General features: G+C 40.1%; 3 protein-coding genes and 1 non-coding gene across 6 annotated transcripts in view; all 4 read right to left on the minus strand.

Annotated features, from left to right (window-relative positions):
* The window catches only part of eogt (EGF domain-specific O-linked N-acetylglucosamine (GlcNAc) transferase), a 45,772-nt gene extending 45,007 nt beyond the window's left edge, over positions 1-765 (minus strand). Inside the window, exon 1 of the mRNA XM_022198250.2 lies at positions 652-765. The gene's annotated coding sequence lies outside the window, so the exon portion shown is untranslated. The remainder of the gene's footprint in view (positions 1-651) is intronic.
* A 627-nt stretch (positions 766-1,392) lies between these two features.
* Positions 1,393-15,077, minus strand: tmf1 (TATA element modulatory factor 1). The gene is made up of 17 exons (XM_022198251.2): positions 14,479-15,077; positions 13,006-14,372; positions 12,320-12,423; positions 11,846-11,972; positions 11,544-11,649; positions 9,793-9,935; positions 8,953-9,119; positions 6,662-6,818; positions 6,157-6,249; positions 5,871-6,027; positions 5,566-5,758; positions 3,345-3,414; positions 3,172-3,264; positions 2,954-3,076; positions 2,666-2,824; positions 2,414-2,539; positions 1,393-2,245 (listed from the first exon to the last, which is right to left on the minus strand). Exons 1-17 carry the CDS (start codon positions 14,612-14,614, stop codon positions 2,105-2,107), a joined length of 3,462 nt encoding a protein of 1,153 aa, XP_022053943.2. The 5' UTR covers positions 14,615-15,077; the 3' UTR covers positions 1,393-2,104.
* Positions 3,685-3,757, minus strand: trnar-acg (transfer RNA arginine (anticodon ACG)). The gene has a single exon. It is a non-coding gene; the product is annotated as a tRNA-Arg (tRNA).
* Positions 15,078-15,815: 738 nt separating the features above from the next.
* uba3 (ubiquitin-like modifier activating enzyme 3) lies at positions 15,816-20,820 on the minus strand. 3 transcript variants are annotated; one of them, XM_022198252.2, is made up of 18 exons: positions 20,680-20,731; positions 20,532-20,570; positions 19,796-19,916; positions 19,631-19,711; positions 19,450-19,532; positions 19,253-19,333; positions 18,999-19,042; positions 18,621-18,685; positions 18,284-18,439; positions 18,090-18,192; positions 17,800-17,913; positions 17,420-17,473; positions 17,222-17,258; positions 17,033-17,114; positions 16,838-16,938; positions 16,614-16,677; positions 16,440-16,494; positions 15,816-16,322 (listed from the first exon to the last, which is right to left on the minus strand). In XM_022198252.2, the coding sequence occupies exons 1-18, from the start codon at positions 20,697-20,699 to the stop codon at positions 16,234-16,236; spliced, it is 1,389 nt and encodes a 462-aa protein (XP_022053944.1). In that variant the 5' UTR covers positions 20,700-20,731; the 3' UTR covers positions 15,816-16,233. The 3 variants fall into 3 exon arrangements, with proteins under 3 accessions (XP_022053944.1, XP_022053945.1, XP_022053946.1); XM_022198253.2 differs by having other exon boundaries at positions 20,556-20,570; positions 20,680-20,714; XM_022198254.2 differs by lacking the exon at positions 20,532-20,570 and having other exon boundaries at positions 20,680-20,820.
* Positions 20,821-22,286: the final 1,466 nt, after the last annotated feature.

Raw genomic sequence — 22,286 nt, forward strand, 5'->3', positions numbered from 1 at the left:
TGAATTGCTTGTGGGAGGCAGCTACACGTTAACATATGGTGCTAGCTTAACAATATATTAAGCTAAGATATTAGCTGTAGCTAATTATCGCCAGTTTTACTGTAGCGTCTTATAACAGACAACGTTGTTATCTTTCACCAGCCCTGGTAAGATGTGTCCCTTATCCCTACCCCTTGACTTTTTTGGAGCTCACAGGAGAACATAAATTTACACCGATAATCAACTTTAATATGTTCTGTCAAACTTTAAGCTAGCTGCGCGTCTTTAAGCTAGTTTATTTTAACTTGACTTTACGTTAACTTTGTCAACCGCCGGGGACACTCAGTGATAACGGGCATGTAAGACAAGCCTTCACGTTGAGGAGATGTAAAAATAATAACGTGTTACTTACACCTTTCTTCATAAATGACAAACAAGCGAAAAACAGTTTATTGGAGGCTAAATAATGCTTGAAATGTTTTCTACGGCTAACACATGACAAAGCTGGGAGACCCTTAATTCAAGCTGTGTTGGTTTGGCAGCATCAGAACTGGACAGGAGAAAAGAAACGTACTGGTGTACCCGCGATTCAAAAACTAACAACAGACAGAAAAGTCGCATTAATTGTGCTCGAAATTAGTCTAGTTTAAGTTTGCGTGAGAGGCAGTTTACCTGAATGTACACCCTGTTTTTCCTAGACTGAGGAGAAGATGTTGCCGGTGGTCGCCATAACACCGGAAACCTTACACCGGTGTGCAGTACGATCCTTCCGCCACAAAAGAGCGCTGTGCACCACTCTTTGTGTTTAAACCACTTGTTCTCAAGACTGCGGGGCATCTCCACTTTATCTCAAGGATCATTTACATGACATATCTAGCATTTAATTAGAAGCTGGATTCAAAACATTAGAAATGGTTTTCAGAATTTTTACCACCTTTGTTCTGTGTTTTTATAGAGGTCGGTGGTTCGATCCCAGCTTCCCCCAGGACTTTAATTTCTTCAGGAGTTGCACACTTTAGTTTTGGGGCACTATCAGAAAGTAGGTTCTGGGTTCTAATTGTTTTATATTTTCCCCAAAGCCTGTGTAGGTTTTCTCCAGATGCTCCTGCAGTCCAAAGACATACATGGTAGATTAAGTGGTGATTCTGAGCTGGCCCTGAGCATGCATTTTGCATTAGCCCTGCAATAGACTGGTTCCTTGTCAGCCACCATCAACTGGGATGGGCTCAAAAACCCCTCAACCCTCCCCTAGATAATGCCAGCATAGTCAATGAATGGACAGATTATCTAAATTTGATTCAATATTTCACCTCAATCGGTTATGTAATACATATTTTACATGTTTTTTTTTATTTTAATAAACTGAATGAGAAGGAAGCAGATTTTCAAGAACACATTTGAAAACAGTATGAAAACTGTTCAGAAGATGAACTTTATTTGGACTTTTGTGTAGCATTGAGTTAACGTGGTATTTTGTGTGAACACAATGGAAATGAAACCTTCTCGAGTGTGATTTCACACAATTTAAATTAGGTATTTTTCCACCACCCAAATAAATGTTTATTCATTTACATATGTATACAGTTTACAATCCAGTCTTTAGGATTTCAATCACAGACTACTCTTAGCTGTCAAATCACATTTTGTGACTTGAACAGTACATACATTTGTCTGTACGTTTTTTTTATATATATATTTCTTAAACCAATCATCTTATGCATTAGGAAATGTGGATGAATTTGTATAGTGCAAAAAACCCTTACCATCATATACAGTTAAAAACTGTCTATACAATACTATGTCAAAGGGTAAATCATGAGAAATGTCTAAGGTAAAGTTTGTACAGAGTCTCAAATATATTAAATAAACAAGTGAATCAAATTGTGGCTATCCTTCATACTGATTCTGTAATATGCATTGTATATTTTTGCATATCCCCATCATCCCCTCACTTAGAGTATATAATCTTTAAGTAACATAAAATTACAGATAAAGATGAATGAATTTCCTTCTTACACAGTGATTAAACTTTTATTCTTTGCCGTATTTATTCCTGTGAATGCATTTGTGGCCAAGATGGTCAACTGATTTGTGCCCCAGAAACAACACAGCGAGTGAAACCAGTTTATTTCTGGTTCTGCAGCAATTCGTCAATCTGGGTTTTATACATATTCTTTACATCTTCGAGGTCCAGTCTCAGCTCCTCTGCTTCTTCAGCCTTTTCTCCGTACATCTGCAGGATGGTGTTGTGCCTCTGCTCCAGATCCTGAAATCAACAGACACATAAATTAGAAAGAACCTCTGCAAATTTGCTGAACTTAATATTTACAATTCATAGTTTGGTATCAGAGACTATATGCTGTATCGTGATTTTTCAATAAACACTAAATATTCAATAATATACATAAATTCCTTATACTTTATGGCCCCGTACCTTGAGCTGAACTTTCAGCTTTGGAATCTCCTTCACCATCTCCTCCATCTCGTCATTTTGGTTGGTAAGTCGAACCATCTCCTCTGCCATCACAAAGCGGCTCCTCTCGAAATTGGTGATCTCAAGCTAAAAAGGCAGAAAAGAAAACATAGGAGTGAAGTAAAAATACTGGTGCACAACTGCTGAAATGTAGCAGAATGGTCCAACTAATCTTGTCAGTAAGTGGCTATATGTTCTGAATTGCCACAGTACCTGCAGCTGTGCAATCTCTCCTTCTCGCAGCTTGAGTTGAGACTGGAGGTTCTCTATAATACTGGAGCCTCCAGACAGTCTGGCAGCCTCGTACAGGTTGGTCCCACTCATTGACATAGACATGGTCATGGTGCCCAGTGAGTGGTCTAAAGTGTCATCCTGTGGAAAAATAATAAACCAGGTTGAAATACAAAGACCCAAGCTCAAAAAAGTCATCTGCAATTTCTAGGTTTTAACATATTCCAAGATACACATTTAAATTAGCCTTGTGTGGAAAGCATGGTGTACCTGGGAGAGAACTGAGGTGTGAAGCCCAGCATTGTCTGCCCCACTGATGGAGCTGGAGCGAGACAGGGAGGGTGTGGAAGACGCTGGGGGCTCTCCAACAGAGTGGGTCATAGCCCTCCGCTCCTGATTGGTCAGAATTAAAACGGAAAAGTTTTGGATTGAATGAAACAGATTGGCAATGAAATTCGGTGGTGTTAAATTGTAAAGTTCTCTCAAACCTTTTCCTTGAGTGCTTCTTGTGCTAAGTAGCATTTCTTCTTCTCTTGCTCCACCTTCATCTTCTCCATCTCTAGCTGATTTGTCAGCAGCAGCTGTTAGAAAGGGCAAAAAGATGCAAATGAGGCTGTTTGGAACATAACAACAACATTAGTAGGAAATAATATTTGGGTACCTTTTCTTTCTTGGCCTCTTCCAGCATTCGATTGTGTTCTCCTCTCAGATTTTCCAATTCAATGTGCTCCCTACATTGAGATGACAGCAAGAAATCATAAAAGACAAACAGTATGAAAAACTAAAATACAATGGAAAATCTTAAAGAGGTGCTAAAGCATAACTTGGAAACAAAACAATCCCTTTTCACTGGTGTTCCTCCAAAGGTGTACATGGTTCCTCATGCAGATAAGAGTTTACGGTAATAGCTTACAACGTCATGTTTCCAGCAAGCTGTTTATGACTGTATGTGAATGACTGACCAAAACATAATGAGAAGTCTGTACGAGATTAAAATGAACCGAGCCAGCCAGGAGTCGAACCTAGAATCTTCTGATCCGTAGTCAGACGCGTTATCCATTGCGCCACTGGCCCTGTAGCACCAACTGGCTTTCTCACAAAATATAACCCCGAGGCACAAAAGCCACAAGCTCATGCATGAGTCGTTTCACAGGAGGGGGGGTTCCCGGGACCTCAGCTTCACACTCACACACGATTGTTGTAAAACAAAAACACCACAGGAAGCATTAGCACTACAAAGGAAGCTGTGGTGACTATGGTTTTCTGAACCATACTGCAAGTTTTATTCTACCCCGAAAATAGTATTCCAACCAAACAACCAAAGCCTAATGGAGACCACAATACAGTTTTGTGCCTTCCATTTTTACACCAATAGAGTCCTTGACACAAAATATTTTTGCATTGACATTTGGCAACAAGTAACCACATGAAAGAAATCAAAGCAGCAAGATGAAATGAAATGCTGCAGAAACTCTGATTTCTCAAATCACTGACAAAAACTGTGACCAAATGAAAACAAGTTTGTCCGGGTAGAGTGCTCCTATAAGCTCTCAAACAAAGGTGAGAAAAAAACATTTTTGTCTGTCATTTTACTAACTCGCATGCTACTTGTACACAATCATGGCACAAAAAACAAATAAACCTTTGACAACAAAACTGGATATATTATCAAACTAACCAATAAACTAACCCTACACACTCAAATGTCAATTCCATCTATTAACCTCATACACATTCCATTATCAAAAAAACAGAGTCCAAAACATCACATCCTCCCAAACCTTGTAGATTTGAGTGTTAAGTAAAAGGTAGTGTCTACAGATACGGACCTGTACCCGTAGCCTGTGGCCTAAGGATACGGCACTTTCCCTTATCATAAATATTAATGAGATGTACATGAATATTAATGAGCCGGCTGATGAACGTGCTTTGTGATTGGCTGGTAATCCGACGTACATAAATATTAATGAGCCGGCTTGGTAATCCGAGTGATGAAGGCGCTTCCGTGATTCGAGGTGAATCTGCGTGCCGAGCCTGTCATGTCAGTCATCTGCTGTTCTCTTTTCTATCACGCATAATGTCTTATAAATATCATTATCTGACTTTTTCACGGACAGCGATTTGGGGGTTGAAATCAGCACTACTATTAAAAATAGCAAACTTTTTATTCACGTGACCCTGTTCTAATAAAGCACAAACAGCAAACAAAACAAATGGCGGAACTAACAGCCAGCAAACTACAAGTATTTTTTTACCTTCAAAAGTAGCGACAGACTATTACATATTAACAACCTAAACAAAAACCTGACGTATTTTCTGCGTCTGTCAACACAGACACTGCACGTCAGTCACTTTAATGTTAGCGGACTCTGTTGAATGGCTAATTTACATCACCACAAACAAATCTCACAATATCACAGTAAATCGAGTTTGTGGGTTTTTTTTTTAAATTCATGCCGAATTAAAGAGCTGCTCCTCACCATTCACGAGTGTCTGTTTCATATTCGACATCCTTAATTTTATCTTGTAAATTAGCGTCCGAAATTAAATGGGAACATTTGCAATGGAGTTCGTCAGCCGCTTCCACCACTGAACGCGGTAAACTAATTAATAGGAACTGGACTTCAAACAATTTAGACACGGCGTCTAAAAGCGTAAAAACTGCAATGTCTAAAGTGTGAGAGGAGACGGTGTATTTTTGGTTAAATAATACAATGTTCGCCGTCAAAGTCATTCATATAAACTGCCTGTAATGTGCAGCAAATAGGAGTTAACCGGCGCCAGCTCTTCAGTGACCTTAACGGGTCCGTACCTCTAGTACAGATGCTACAGGTACGGGTCCGTACCTGTAGCATCAACCTAAGTAAAATTGTAATTAGTACCTGCTGCTTTCATCCTCCGCTTTCTCTCTCTTGGTTTTCTCAGTGTCCAGCTGTGCCAGGAGTCTGGCTTTTTCTTGGCGGACCAAGGAATTCTGGGATTCCAAAGAAGCCAGCTGGGACTTGATGGACAACAGTTCTTCTGTTGCTGATCGTTCCTTCTCCACAGCAACAGCCAGCTGCGCCTGGGCATCCGCTGTTGAGGGAGCGCAAAAGGGCGTCACATTTTGTGTCCACTTTGACCAGTGCTGTGTTGTGGAGATTATTTACAAATACACAGTTTACACAGTTAAACTCTTGCCTCTTACCCAGCCTGTCAGAAATGCTTTTCTCAAGTTTCTCCCATGATGCAGTTTGTCCACCCAATGAGGCCTGTAAGTTTTCAATTTGTCGCAGCAAGGGTCGTGTGGCTGAGGTAACACTCTGGCTGAGTTCCTGGTTCCTAGTTTCTGCCTCCTGGAGTCTCTGAAAGACGACAAGAAATGATGGCAAGCATTAAATCAGTCCTTTTCCTGTCAAAATTCGGGTTACTTTTGCCTCTTATTAAACTGAGCTAGTTTAGTTGGACAAGTCATGCCAATCATAATGTGTTACCTGTTGAAGCTCACTGATCTCCTCCCTCAAATAATCTTCTTTTCTTGCCTGCTGCTGCTCAGCCCTCTGCAGAGCCAGCCTCAGGTCAGCCACCTGTACACAGTATTACAAAGAGTTGATGATGTGCAGTGAATCCCGGTAAACTTAACAGTGTTTAAAAGAATATTTAGGTCATATTTAGAAAACTCAGCAAGTGTGAAACAGTAAATCAGAAACTATTCCATGTATCTGTGTAAAATATTTTTAAAATGAAATGAACTGCTAAATAACCTTGCATACAAACATTAAAATCTGCCTATCACCATGGTGAAAACTGACACATTTTATCTGAACCACTGATTCATATTTTATGTGGACTGAGGCTGCACCAAAGCTTCCTAAAGTATACACTTTACATCAATATATGCACAAGACGTGCTGATGTCGGATGAGCATTTAATTCTTTACTTGCATGCCGAGCAAAAAACGCTTCATAGTGTGTTACTCTAGCATCAGTCTGTGTTACCTGGTTAGCCAGTGCCTCCTGTTGCATCCTGGCCTCCTCCTGGGCCTTCTCCAGAGCCAGACTCAGCTGCTCCTTGGCCTGCGTTTCCCTGCTCAGAGCCACCTCTTCAGCCTCACTGGCTCTGCTGGCATTTACCTTATGAAGTTCTGCCAGCTCCCTGACAACAAAGAAGAAGACCTTTACCACCCTATTGACCCGATTATAATGCCAATCATTGTGTAAAAAAAACACAAGAAACATTTGTTGTTGGCTCTGTACAACTTCTCACTGGATCTGAAATATTTACTGTACATCAGATTAATTCAGAATATGTTAAAGGATGGGTTTACATTTTTTCAGCTGTCTTAGTACAACAGTGAGAAGCCCTTAGGCATGATCGCTGTAGCCATGTGTCCTGTCCATTCTGAATATGAGGTAATCTTCTACAGCGATGGAAATATGACAAAATCCAAAGCTTTGTCTCTGTGTAAAAATGTGTACATTTCACCATTCAACTAAAGCTAGCATGAGACAAGGAAACATTATCCCAGGAAACAATAAGAAAAAACTTTGCTCTAAAAAGAATGTAACTTCATAACTATGTTGGACTGCTGAAGTCTTATATTAGCTTTGGCTAAACTGTAAAAACATTTTTGCACACTACAGAGATTATTTATTTTGACCCTGGTCACTTTTGCTAGAATCACATTAGATGGGACAAAATGTCAGTATTGTTTAAAGATGCACTTCCTTTAAGAAGACCGAGTATTTTTTTTTACCCTTTCAAATTGTGCACTGTGCAAAAAAAAAACCCCAAAACAAACGGATACCTTGCCATTTACCCAATGTAGAAGTAAACATCTTCAAATCAACAGCAGAAGTCAACACTTTTACAAACTTAGTCTACGCTGCATGAGCTGTAAAACACTACGACGTGTGACGGACAATAAACACAATAGCTGGTTTATGAGGGTAGATTTCCAGTAAAGGCTCTGGGGCCTCATTTATAAAACATTGCGTAGGATCCATACTAAAGTTTGCGTACGCCGAAAATACGAAAAGGGCGTATGCCCCTCGCCCCTGATTTATAAAACTTTGCGTAAGCACAGCTGCATGCAATTTCTTGATAAATCACACACCAGCTGGAAGATTGCACAGGTGGATCCACCTCACATTCCGCCCACATTTTACCATGAATGGTCAATGCAAAGTAATTCATGAATGTATCTGTATATAAATAAGCTGCTGATCCATGGCATTTCACGCAGCGCCGGCTGGCAGTCTTTTCACTGCTGTGCATCAGGATGAATGAATCATGTGTTGACCCAGGCCACCCTGCCACTAAATTTGTTATGATCATGTCCGATGTACAAATAATTTGCACACTGATTGAATGTGCATTTTTTCAGTTCACATAGAGAAATTCATCTTCACTTGGGAGTTGTGGTGTGAAGCATGTGTGCATGTACAGGGCTGATTAATGGTTGGACGCTCATCCCATTCGGCCACATATGGATAAATAAACAAAATTCTTTACTTTTTTTTTGCCTTTTTACTGTGATAGTTGCAGTGAAGAGTGGCAGGAAATGGGGAGAAGAGTCTGGGGAAAACATGCATAAAAGTGCCGCGGGCAGGAACCGAACCCGAGCCACTGCATCAGAGACCACCCCTACAAATGGATGAGCCATACAGGCGCCGGGTGATCAGTCAACAAAATTATTTAATAAAGATCACCGCACCGGCCCCAGATACCGGCCCTTCGGTCAAACGACCAAATGAAATAACGTTCAATCCGCTCCTGTTAATATATGAACACAGTTCTGCAAATACAGTCGTCGGCCGAATGGCGCACTATATGAACATCTACAACAATGAGGGTTTATGATTATCCGGCTCTACAAGTCTAATATGTGATAACAATAAAGGTTTGAGATCAATCTGGTTTCAATTCGCCACTTCATCCTCCGGCACTGCCTTTCCCTCTGTCTCCAAAATGTGCTTAAGCAAGCATCAAAGTTGGCGCACCGGTGCGCACATTCTCACGCCAAGTTTTTTTTAGAAATCACAACGAACACAGCGTACGCCACTTTTGTAATTTACGCCCTGTTTTGTGCGTAAAGAAGCATCAAGAATCAAGGTTGGTGCGCCGGTGCGCACACTCTTACGCCAAGTTTGTTTTTATAAATCACAACCTTTGCGTAGAAAGTGGTGTACGCCACTTTCTAGCCCTGTTTTGTGCGTACGCAAGCTTTATAAATGAGGCCCCTGGTCTTTAGCATTCACTGTCAATAGCAGGCTGTGCCAATATTTACTTATAAGAACTGTCGAGAGCAGCTTGAAGGCTCCTGCTTTTCTCCTGCAGCTCCTCTGAGTCTGACTGCAGCCTGCTCAGCTCCTTCTCCTGCCGCTCCACAACAGCATTCAGCTTCTTGATGTTCTCCCTGTGCTGTTTCTCAACCTCCTCCTTCCCATCGAGGACCTAAACACAAAACACAGGCAACCATGGTTACACTCAATATAGTTAAAGTCAACAAAAACAAAATTTTTTTTTTTTTAGACATGAAAGGTAACCGAGGAACAAATGTCAAGTCTGCAGGCAAAAAAAATAAACAAATCATGGTTCAAAAGAAACATCATTTTATATGCCAGAATATAAAGACGTAACAGTAAAATGTTCAGATGCACATTAAAATTCCCTGTACACCCGAAAAGCCATGAGAAAAAAAAGTGTTTCTATCAACAAACGCAGCACTGTGATGGGACTCAAAGTAGTTGTGGTGTAGAATCAAGGTCTACATTCTAAAACTTTCAGCCAAAGAAAACAGAAAAGATTTAAAACTAAATCAGCTAAACTCATCTATCATCATGTCAACCCTAAGCTCCCATAATCCCTAAGAAAACTGGTGCTCGCAACATTAACAAAGCTCTGAGGTTTGCATTTTGTCCTCATTTTGGAAACCACTGTTTCAATTTCAGTATCTTAAGTTTAGCTAAAATTACATATTCACTTCAAAGAGAGCAGAATAGATGTTAACTTTAGCCACTTGGAAGGCAAATTGCTTTGAACTTAAGTGCCTAAACCAGTCATGTGACAAAGCAGAGGGAAAATCCATTCTTACATTATTCTGTTTAACAGGATTCTAAATGCTGACCTGCTGCAGATGTTTGAGCTCTTCCTCCTGCTCCTTGATTTTCTTCTGTTGTTTGGTGAGCTTTGTGTCACTCTCCTTCTCCTTCACACGTAGTTTCTTGATGATGTTGCTGTGCTGCAGCTGCTGCTTGGACAACTTTTCACCTAAAAGAGAGAGAAATAAACACCTACTCGGCCCCTTTGACAAAGCTGAAAACTGATACTGATTCCAAATCCACTATCTTAGAGTAGTTTTCCATTTAACAAGGTTAAAAAAAAAGAAGTCAAAAAGCACTTTACAATTGCTGTGTGCACAGAGTCCCCAAAGAGTCGTGGCGAGAATTTTTTCATTACTCTGCAATGCTGCCGTGTTGCCTCACCAACATTTTTGCATTCCTTCTAATCAATATAAACAGATTGTGAGTTGCTTAAGTCCAAGTATAACACAGAGCCATTTTAAGTCGACACTGCAGATTGAATAAAAAGGTGAGATGATGCCACACTTGACATGATGCATTTAGTGCTCACTACTCATTTTTAAAGGCCGATCCCTTGCAGCATCCAGCTTCTGCTTGTGAGCACAGCTGCAGGTGCCCGACTGCGACTGGGGAAGCCATGACTGGTTATTGTACAGACATTATCTCCTGTGGTTCACTCAGTTGTACTAGGGGTATGCCCAGCTTTTACTACTGAAATTAGCCATGCTTCTGTAACAGATATGGTATACAAACAAATCACAGGAATACAGTAGATTCAATACAACGCAAAGCCAGCACAACCCACAACACTCAGACAACTGCTGCATGCTGCCATCACAAACAAACACATCAAAGCCATAAACATTCCAACTACAGCATAGCTGAAATGAAAGTGACAGCTATGACATTCGAATGCAGCCTGTCACAGAGCAGGTAAACCAGCTCTGCAAGTTTGATTCTTAAATGCAATCGTACAGACTTCTATTTGAGGAGCCACAGCTTAAGGCGCCCTGAGTCCTAATCAGCAATGGTCTACTCGAAGACACAATGCAGGACCATGATATTGGCCTTTCTCTATGGGTCTGAGGAAATGCAAATAATGTCATAAGGTAAGACAAAACTTTTTGACAGGTAATGAAAGAGCTTTCTTCATTTTTATTTTCTGCTATGACCTTCAGAGGATTCATAATGATAATTTCTGTATATATTGTGTTCTATTTCATTTTTATTACTACTATTTTTATTTTCCTCCCTGTTCCTCTTTCTATAATTTCTTTATTCTCTTCCATATTCCTCGGGTGACATCAACAACTGAAACCAAATTCCTTGTATGTTGTGCATGTACTCGGCCATTAAAGCTGATTCTGATTGTGATAATATCCATGATTTATGAGCTGTAATGAATAATTCTGTTTTGCAATTTACTGGTTCCTCCACATTCTTGACTATTCCTTCTTATTCTCAGTTTCCGTTAAGTGCATTTTTTGCATGTCCATTCACCTTCAGATTTTCAAATTTAAGGTTCACCAAAGTAACACATTAGGTTGATTTACTTTAATAGAGGCCGATTAAATTTAAATATCTTGAGGTCATGGCTCAGCAGCATGCTTACTCTTCATAAATGCTAATCCAAACAGGTTGTTAAAAGATCTGAAATGTCACATAAGAATATTCTGTGAAGTTGGAAGTAAAGAAGCAGCTGTAACAGCAATCAAGAACTAGCATGCAACCAAGTCTTGACTGTGCAATCTGTTTAGAGAGGAGGGATGAGACTGGTGGAGGTAAAAAGTCTTACCCTCCTCCAGGAGACCTCTGATCTGTTCTTCCTTCTCTTTGATGATCTCCATTGTATCACTGGAGTTCAGCCTTGTAGAAAGCTCCTCTCGCAAGCCCTTTATCTCCTGCAGCACAGTATAATACAATCTTTGACACAAAAACTTTGGACATGTCACATCTTGAAGGTATATCTTGATGAATTACACTCGTGCAAAAAAAATACCGGTAATTAAAAGGCCTGTACGGCTTTTGGAGAACATTCCCAACTTACTTGATGAGAATAAAGCAAAAACAGACTAAGATCACCTATATGCGAGTTACCTTCTTGGCTATGTCTCTCTCTTTGCAGGCAAGCTGAGCCTTCCTTTCTGCATCTGCTATGCGCTGGGTGAACTCATCTTTCAGCGACTGAACAGTGGAGCTCTCCTCCTTCAAGCTTATCACTTCACTGGAAGATGAACAAACTCATTAGTGTAAGAGCTCATTATTAAATTCGATGCAGCCTCAAGGCCAAGACAGCTTTCAAAAATCTGCACAAGTAGATTATTTTAGGTATTCAACAGTCAGAGTGACCTAATAGGTAACATGTTTCCAAATTTTGAACGACATTTTTGCAGTATTCTGTCGTGAACGTGTATAAATCAAGTTCAAATCAGTGTCTTCTTACTTCTATTCTCTAATGAAAGGTTTCTTGATATGTTTATAGTGATATTCTGTTGGCAAAGTAGGAACACCTCTCTTGTCAGCATAAATCACAGTGCCTTTGTGAGCCAGGTGTGTGCACTACATACTCACTCTTTCAGATTGTCACAATCCTCCTCCAGCTTTGCCTTGTCTTTGCTCACTGCCAGTAGCTGAGATTCTCTCTTCTCAAGGCGGCCCGATAGATCATCAATAACCTACGAGTCCATCAAATTCTTTTGTATTTACAGAAAAGTCTAAGGAAACCATTGTGGTAGTGTTTAAATATACAATGTGATTTCTTCATACAAAATAGCAGATTCTGTGGCTTGAGGAGTAAATACAGATATCTGACTGAACACCTGCATTCCAAACATTGCTGTTCAAAGCACTGCTGCTACATCATTAAGGCTTTGGAAGCTAAAGCAGCTACACCAGAAACAATTCAAGCATCCAAAGACAGTGACAAGAATATAAGGCATGACAGTCTAGAAGAGCTATTTACTTCTGTCTTACATTCTAAGGAAAGAAATGGAAATGTACTGAGCTGCTTTAAAAGCTGTTCATTTGCAAATGTATGGATGTTACCTTGTGGTTCAACTCTATTTTTCAGTTTAATACTTGTGTTCATTCCTTTACTTTTTCAGAGCAGTTTAAACTTTGGCATGGTGCTATGCTAATTTTATATTTACATTTGTTTTGAGGCCTAGATATGTAATGGAGGCAAACTTTAACTGCTATCACTAGTGTATTCTAAAGGCCCCATGAGGCTACATGGACTTTATGACGTCATATGTTACCTTTTGAAGCTCCAATATCTGCACCGTTGAGACACTTTTCATCTCTTCTGTAATTGGTGGAGCAATCTGTTCTTCAGTTTTGGATGCAGGATCAGACAGTGCGACAGGAGCCTCAGATTCCTGTTCTGTTAACTCTTCAGGCTGCTCACTATTCACAGGTGTTGCACTTCGACCGCTCTCCTCCATCTCATCCAGCGACTGCTCCCTCATCGTTTCAGTGAATCCCTCTTCTTCATCCTCTTCCTCCTCACCGACCTTCTCCGTCGCTCCATCTTCCTGCTTCTGACACGACACCGGTAAAGGAGCAGGTCCTGCAGTGACGGACGCTAGAGTCCGACTGCCAGGGATTTCATCGTCGGAGTTAACCTCACTGACACTCCGGCTGTCCAGGGACTGCATGCTAAATGAATCGATGCGCTCAAATGCATCTGAGGAGGAACCACAGCTCTCTGTGAGTTTAGGGTAGTCCTCTAGTCGGGGAAAATCTCCACAGGTGGAGGCAGTGAGAAGCTGAAATGAGCCGTGCATGAGGTGAAGGCCAGCCTTGCCCTCACCAGTTTCTTGTCTGGAGCTGGCTGAGCTCTCACTCAGCACGCTCTCATGGTCGAGCACTTCAATGTCACTGGTTGTAGAGGTTCCTGAGGAGAAAGCGCTGACTGGAGGGGAAGGCGTATCATTTTGACGATCCTCCACCTTTGTGTCTTTATGCTCTAGGAGTACTTCCTTAGAGGATGTGGAGGGTGAAGGATCAGATGGGGCAGAGCTCTTAGGTTCAGAGGTGGAAGGTTCAGGGGAATCTGTAATATCCTGCTCCACCGGGTGTTCTGATGGACTCTGTGGCTCCCCTGCTTTTGACTCTACAGAAACCGTTGAGGAAACATCTGTTTTTTCGCTGCTTGTCTTACCATCAGGGTTACAAGGAACATCACTAGAGGAGGAAACAGGAGAAACTGGCTGCAGGAGGATAGTGTCTGCATAAGGTGCTGCTGGTGAGGTCTTGGGCTCGACTGGCTGACTCTCAGCATCTGTTTGATTCTCATGACTCTTATCGGGAGGTCCTGACTGCTGGCTTTCCACCTCTTGCAGGACCACAGCCTCTTTGACTTTCTTTTCCTTCTCCTGAGGCCGCCTCTGAGACTTAGTGGGGGGTACAGACACTACCTGGGTTTTGGTGACAGCTTGTACATCTCCGGGTGACAGGAAGGCACTGAAAAAGTTTTCGGATTCATCCACAACAGTACGAGTGACAGGAGTAGTAATGGCCTCGGAGGAAGCAGGAGGAGTGGCGGTCTTTTCTTCTACGGGGGCTTCCCACTGGGCCATGCCCCATCCTCCACTCAAGGAGAGCTTCCCAGGTAAGGTAACATCTGACCAAACACAAAGAAAGTTTTATTCTAGTGATGGGTGCAGCTGTTAGCCTGTAATTTTAACATAGCGACATGAGCTGCTACCACTCTGTGTAGCACTACTTACCGTCGTAGGGCATTACAGTTGTGTCACCCCACTGGCCCTCTTCTTTGATGTCCAGAACTCGGTCAATTGACTTCTGAGCTGTTGTTAAAGCTTGTTTAGCGAAGCTAGACAAGTGAGATGCGTTGAACCAACTCATTCTGATTATCAGGCTAACTAGCTAGCAAGTTCAGAATTTGTGACACGAATCCTAGAATGAATTTAGCGTTTCCACATAAGCACTGTCACTTCACCCGTCTCTGCATGTTTCGATAACCAACGCTAACCTGCTGCGATATGTCGCCAAGTCCAAATTAGTCTGCTAGCCAACACATAGCTAGTTAGCAAAGCAGTAAGTTAACGCTAGCAAGCGCTGGTGTACCTGGACAGCATCGATGCCAGATAGTTTCAGCTTGAAAACTGACAAGTTGGCACTAAAAATCACATACTCGGTTCAAGTCAGTCATGTAGAAGTACAGGTATCTCTTGTACCGCATCTAGAACTGTCAAATCAAATAAATTCCCGTGGTAAAACCGAGCTTTTTTCGGCTCCTTTGCTCGGCCGCCATCGTTTGTTTTGGTCGCTCTCAACTTGTAGCACAGCTAGCATTAGCCTGCTCGGTACTTCCTTTACACGTAGCACCATGACATCATCAGCCGTGTGTCTTGGGCAGCAGACAGGAATCTTCCTAAGTCAACAAAACACACATTTTAAAATAACAACTGTGTCTTACAAGCATAGGACTGAGGGATTCTTCATTATTTTAAAAGACATAATCAGTGCGCGATATTTTCATCTTAGAATATGTTTTTTATTCAGATGTTGCCCTATTTAAATTTTTATTTTGTGCCCATACTGATACACATAAAACTTTAATACAAAATAGATCTTATATAATAAGGCTTTCCAAATCAAAATAAATATGTCCAAAATATTAGATATAAAAATAAATCAAAGATTCCTTATAAGGAATCCAAAGAATCATTGCATTAATTGGGCTTTCATTTATATTTTTGTAGGGTCTTGACCCTTGACTGTAGTTTCACTCAGGTTCATCTCTGTAATTAATAAAACTGTAGTATCTTAGCCTGAATATTGTAGTCAAGTAAAGTTACATTTTCTATCATTTTGATGAGTATTAATCCTTAATATTTGCATTACTCAGGTAAATCCATGCCATAAATAACACCGTCTTCACCTTAGTATTTGCAACTAAAGTGAATTAGTTATGCCATTATTTTCTGTTAGAAAGCACTTTGGCTTCATGGTTTTGTGACTTGATTATTCATAATATATTAAATCTGTTTAGTTAATATTATGTCACTCACACAAACGTATGTAACTTCACAGAGAAAACACGTACTTTAAGAAAAACATTTTATTCCAGTTTGCACATCAATATTATCAGTGTCTGCTGATTACCACTGCAGAGGATAAGACAACTAAAAAATTGTGCTGAAATAAATAAATATTACAAACCAGAACAAGTACAGTACAATCGTTTAAAAAGTAACTCCTGCTTGTCTAATTATTTGCACAGAAAACGCTCTAGGCCGTAGTGAACGTAACACATTAATGCGGATTTCCTTAACAATTGCAGACAATGTATCACCAAACCATGACAAAGGTGTGACTGATTTGGCTTTTCAGTGCAAAACATCAACTTTATTTGACAAGTACATTAAAACAATTAAATCAATTGCAATCATATAATGTGACTGAAACTGTTGTAAACTGTTCTAGTTTCTAGATGGGCTGTGGGAGTGCTTGAGTTTGTTCTACGAGGTAAAGCAGAGTCTGAACAACATGGTCTGGGGTGTGGTCACGTCAGCCACAGCCAGCTTTTGTCCGTCAGTCAGGCCCAGTTCTGGAAAAACATCATGACAACATAACAGAGTCAGCATATTCACAGTGTGTGTTTGTCTGATCCAAGCATACGCAGTGCAATTTCTACTGGACATATTCGGTACAGAAAGAACCTCACCCTTCAGGGTTTTGGACAGATTTGGTCGCGTCCTCTGTTCAATTGAAGCAACCGACTGCAAAACAAAATACTGCAGTTCAAGCCACAACTCGTAAGAAATAACAAAGACACACCTGACGTTACCACGAGACAGAACTTAAAACACAAAACCAAAGTACATTAGAGGTTTATTACCTGTAAATATAAAGTTTTGTTCTTTCCCTCCACAGTTGCGGTTACAGCAGGTGACTTCATTTGTCTGATAAAGTAAGAAATAGTTGGTTGTTGATGACATAGTATAATATGTGATTAAAAAAAATCAAACAAGAAACACATGATGTATGACAACAAGCAGAGTATAAGTAGGGTGATGCATGGTGGTAATAAATATTAAATCAAAACAACGCAGGCAAACTTACAGAGAGGCACTCTGAGTCAGGTAGTCCAACACCTCCTGCAGTTTAGAGGATGAAGAAAAGTGCAGATCCAGAGGTATTTGGCTGCAAGCTGAACAGTTTTCCTGAAACAAGAATGGACACAAACATATTTTATCCAGACATCCAATTCAGTAACTGCAGCAAGCATTAAACTGCAAATGCAATTCAGGGACAAACCTTCCGTTCTGCTTCAAAGGTGTAGGTGTACAGGCCATCAACGTCATTAAAGACCAGGTAGTTATTGAGAGGCGTATAGGCACTGCATATGAAAGAAGTAATAAAATGAGAAATTGTCAAGAAAATTCGGAAAGCTTCTAAACAAAATTTGCTTTGTGGATATTGCTGCCAGAAAACCTGTAAATTCACCTTGTTGCTAGTTTGAAGACTTCAGTTGCACAAGCAGCTGGGTCAAATGAGACAGAAATCAACAATTAGATCTGGGTGCACGCATCTGTTTACTCAGTATTACCTGGAAATAATGAACTCCCATAATCATTAATCTTTTCTTTTTCATTTGAGGCATCAGGTCCACACCCTCACATTTATCCAGTCTTGGCCTCTTACCAGCAATGACAGCATTTGTAGATGCTACGGCTGGGATTATCCTCTTTACAACACCTGCAACATTTAAAGCAGATACAGAAAATGTGCTTAGCTTACTGCTAAGATCAAATCAGAGATAACAGAGAGGGGAAAAAACTGTTGAGGCAAAAGAAATAAAACTGATACAAATCTGTTGATCAGAGTAAACATGAAGAAGACATTCTTGCTGGAACTGTTTTGGCGTAAAAAGAAATTATGTTTTACAGAGAAAGATATTAGATTCCAAAACAAACCAGAAAACAACAGCTTGCTCTGTTTTATGCACTTTGGCTCACGTCCCAGAGGAGCTGCAAGAAAAGTAACAGTGTTCTGTTGGCAGCAGATGTGCTCTGTATGCTCACCCTGTGTGAGTCTATATGTGACTCCTGTTATATTAAACTCAGCCGCCCTCTCCAGAGATTTCTGGTACACCCACTGGATGTGTGCTGGGTCATCTCCATCCAGGGTCACATCGTCTAATCCACATTCACACAAACACACACACACACAGATAAAGAAACAAAAACTGAAATTTACTTTTTGTTCACAGGTTTTGTGAGACATGAGGAAGGGTTTGATGATATTTTTTGATTGTTTTAAACATTGCAAAGTCAGTATAGCAAAAGCAGCAGTAAATGCAGAGATTTCTTACCTCCAAAAGGTTTCTCTTTGGGCCACAGCAGTATTCGTACAAACTCAACACAATGTTCTGGCAAACGAGGCATGGAAGCTATTGTGCACATGGGAAAGTTGATCTGCAAAAACACGTGGATTTTACCAAAACTAAATGACTGGGATCCAGTTCTTTGTGACAACATTATTTGACACAAAAATATGCTGTATTACCTGGGGAGGGTAAAGCTCAAGGGTGCAATCTATGCAGGCTGTCATGCCTGGCAGAATGACTCTGGCATTGCCTTTAAAGCCTTCAGTCCCGCCATCAATTACAGGAATGATGGACCTTGGGTCTAAGACACCATCCTCATACACCAGCAAAGATAGCTGCACAGAAAGACGGATAGATTGCACACGACTGAAGAAAACACTCTTCCTTTACCCAATATGCTACAGCTTTAATATTAGAAATGCAAGAATTACACGAAGAAAATGCAGCAAAAACACTGGCCACAGTGCTGAGAAAAGCAGTCTGTGTTAAAGATTTTAATGAAGAGAAATAACTCACCACCACACCGTTCAGCCACCTCCTAGCAACTATAGAGTCAAGTCCACACACAATTATATGGAATTCTAAATGGAGACAAAAAGCAGAATACATTCAAATGTAACTTTCCCATTTTAATTATGACTCTGTCTGATAATAGAATAATCCAAACAGTAGAGGTGTAATACAATATGAAAATGCAAAACAATGTACAAGGGAAGTAAATTTCTCTCCTCTGTTAACTATTGGGATGATTTTTCAATTTCAGTTTAATTACAATTAATTTATTTTTAGTGAAAAGTATCATGAGCCCCGCATTATGCATCAAACCAGATAATAAACTGAATAATTCAAATCAGCCATGGACAGTTAGAAATGAATCATCACAAAGATACTCACGTCTGTAGAATGTTTCGTCAAAGTCTTGGATTTTCTTAAAATGTCTGTGCAAAAATATTTAGGAACATTTCATGTGTAGACAGAATGTTCACTTTCATTCACAGCCTAGAAATTATTTATGGTGTCTATGTCTTCACACTTAAACTGTGGTTTCTGACATTGTCATCAGCGGTTTGTAACATTTCCCACGATTTTAAGCAAGATTTAGATTACACGTCAAAAATGTTGCAATAGCTGTTCAATCTAAAGGATACGGGACTGCACGGCATCCAGGTATACGGCTGTTGATGAAGTCAGCTGCGACATCTGCCTTGGGCCGGCCTACATCTTTCGACCTGGTGAAAAAAAATTGCACACGCATTAAAAGAACACATCTGCTTGCTTCAAACATTACACAACTGACAATATGGGTGAGGAATTTACATATAAGTTATCAAATAGCTCTACTGACCTGAAAAGGAACTGTCGATTCAGGTTAGAAACATCAATGGTGTCCATGTCAACAACATGAAGGTTGCGAAAGCCTGATAAAGCCTAAACCACAGGTAGAGTGAAACGAGAAAGAAGCCCAGTGATGATCATTCATTACAATTTAAGTGAAAACTTTCAAAGACTCATAATAATAATTATACCAGGTCTTTCAGCAGCTCACATCCCAGTCCACCAGCACCGATGACCAGGATTTTGCATGTTTCTAACATAAGCTGCAGGGACTGTGAAGAGATATTATTAAGAGGTTACAGGACAAGATGGATAAAATGACAACTGTGCATCACATCCCTCTCTGAAATTGTTACCTCTGTGCTTGGCTCAAAGTCAGGATGCGTGAAGGGCCCTGATCTCTCCAGAAACTTTTTGATGTGGTTCCACCGGCCCTCCCACTCACAGGTGTTTCCACTGCCACCATCCACAACCATCCTGAGAATAACATGTATATTTAGCAGTATTAAATGGTAAATTAGATGCATGACAATGTACGATTTGATATTGTATACTGGATAAAATACAACAGAGATCATTCAAATTAAACCAATGCTGTAATTAACTGTCACATAGGAAAGGTGCTATTTACAGGTCACAGCAAAAACATGCACTAAGTTTCAGGAAATCACATAAGTGTACTGTACTAATATCATTGTGTTCTGATGCCTGTTCCATATTAAGCGTCTGTTTCTTGTTTTAGTCGAATATCTGCATGGAAATGTAATATAACTGCATATTAGCCTCTAGATTTTGGGTTAACATAGCTCCTTCCTGAACAGCTCCCGGCTAACTCGGCTGGCTAAGTAGCTAACATGTCAACAGTGAGGAGGCAGAGCAGACCTCCAGCTTAGCACAAAGCTGAGTGATACCACATAATATCCACTGTATGGACGTGTTAGCTACTTACATTCAGCTACCCAGGACGTTTCTCCGTAAACTACCTGCTCATGTGTTTTCTTTGCAACCAGTATTAGGTTAGCTTTTCGTGTAGCTAACGTTAACCTTCCTCTTGTCTAACAACCTCAAACCTTCTATCAATTGACCACTAACTTCTCAGTCAGCTCCACTACTCGCCTTCTTTTCTTCTCCCTAAAAAGAGAGAATAAAAGAAGGTTGATTCATGCTCTGCTCTCATAGGTTAATTAGATTTGAAAGCATCTTTCGGGGGTTCTTGCTTGTTTCTTCAGTAGCTACTTACGGCTCATCCGTCTCCGCCATGTTTGAGTAACGTTCAATGTCGACGATTGCCGTAGTAAACACAAAAACTCTTTAAAAAGAATATCAGTATCGAAGGATAAAGATTGATGCAGAAGCAGTTTTAATTTCACATTAGTGGGGGTAATTTTTAGGTCAGTTACAGGTTGTAGGGGAAAGATACACTAACTTAGCTGTAGGTATGTTATTTAAGTTGAATGTCAATATTCGTATCGTTATGAAAGCAGCATTGTCAACAGTCAGACAGCATTTACACAGAAGATCCAACAGATGGTAGTATTTACCTTATATTTCTGTAATACAGACGCCGTGCTTTCCGAAAAATGTGTTAAAATACTGCTCTTCTGTCATCCATAGTAATATGCGCTTGATTTGTCATACAGCCACACAAATGATCTGTATAGAAAGAGCTGAGATCTTGCTCATTGTACATAAATCTTGTGGATTTAAGTGATGTCTCAAGCAGACTATTGTGTTCACTTAGTATCACATTTGTAATTTTTTCACCTGTCATTCAGTGAATTATTTCAATAGAGAAAATAACTCACTGAGTTGTTAAGTATTATTATGTGTTGTGTACCACACTCACCATGAAAAAGTGAAAGGAAAGATTATAATTTCCTGGGCAAATTAAGAAAATAATTGTGAAGCATGGTCAAGGTAAAAGCTGCAAGACAGTCTCCAAGCATCTCATGTTGTGACTTAAGGTTCACTATGTCATGGTCAAACTTCTTGAAAGTGACCACAAGAGAGAAACTGGCCTGAAGGATAGTTTGAATTGTAGAAAAAGAACCGAGGACAACTTAAGACACGATAAAAGCAGAAACAACGTCAGGACATAACAAAGTCTCTTCTCATCATGCTTTGCTTTTTGACCCAGGGCACTCACATTTTTAAAAGAAAGCATCAAAAAGCCTGGCTAGAGTTTGCTCTGTGTAATTACTGGTGAGGATCTACAGTTGATCACACAAGTTTACATACACTTGTAAAGATTATGCTGATGATGGCAGTCTTGGGTTTCCAATAATTCCTAAAATGTTAATTTTCTATGATGGAATCATTTAAACACATTTATCTGTCAGAAAAATAACAACAATCATACATTTTGGTTCTTTCATAGATCCACTCCAGGTCTTCCGGAAATATGATCAGTTCTGCTTGGGACAAAAAAAATGTACATACAGCAATCCTGATATTGGTAAATGTCTCTTGGCCATTTTCACCTCAACTAGGCACTTCTGGTAGCCATACACAAGCTTCTGGTAAGTTTCTGGTTCTATCTTTGAACACTCCCTTTATAGAATTGCTGCAATTCAACAAAATTTGATGGCTTTTGACACAGAAACATTTCTTCTGCACAATCTACATGTTTTTGATGGGATTTAGGTCAAAACTTTGGGAACAACAGTCTACAACCTTAATTCTAGCCTGATTTAGCCATTTCTTTACCCTTTTTGACATGTTTGAGGCCATTGTCTTGTTTGAACATCCAACTGTGTCCAAGATCCAACATTCTGGCTGATGATTTCAGGTTTTTCTGAAGAATGTGGAGGTAATCCTCTTCATTTCATTTCATTCATTTCATTATTC

This window comes from Acanthochromis polyacanthus, chromosome 5 (assembly GCF_021347895.1).
Source record: "Acanthochromis polyacanthus isolate Apoly-LR-REF ecotype Palm Island chromosome 5, KAUST_Apoly_ChrSc, whole genome shotgun sequence".
Taxonomy (NCBI): domain Eukaryota; kingdom Metazoa; phylum Chordata; class Actinopteri; family Pomacentridae; genus Acanthochromis; species Acanthochromis polyacanthus.

Excerpts from the sequence above, each read along its gene's own strand:
- uba3 (XM_022198252.2), bottom strand. The coding sequence starts at position 20,699 with ATGGCGGAGACGGATGAGCC. Across the intron at positions 20,571-20,679 it reads ATGGCGGAGACGGATGAGCC|GGAGAAGAAAAGAAGGCGAG; the intron begins GTAAGTAGCTAC and ends CTCTCTTTTTAG. Across the intron at positions 18,193-18,283 it reads TTGAGCTTTACCCTCCCCAG|ATCAACTTTCCCATGTGCAC; the intron begins GTAATACAGCAT and ends GTGTTTTTGCAG.
- tmf1 (XM_022198251.2), bottom strand. The coding sequence starts at position 14,614 with ATGAGTTGGTTCAACGCATCTCACTTGTCTAGCTTCGCTAAACAAGCT. Across the intron at positions 11,973-12,319 it reads GATTGTGACAATCTGAAAGA|TGAAGTGATAAGCTTGAAGG; the intron begins GTGAGTATGTAG and ends TTCATCTTCCAG. Across the intron at positions 2,825-2,953 it reads ACACCTCAGTTCTCTCCCAG|GATGACACTTTAGACCACTC; the intron begins GTACACCATGCT and ends ATTTTTCCACAG.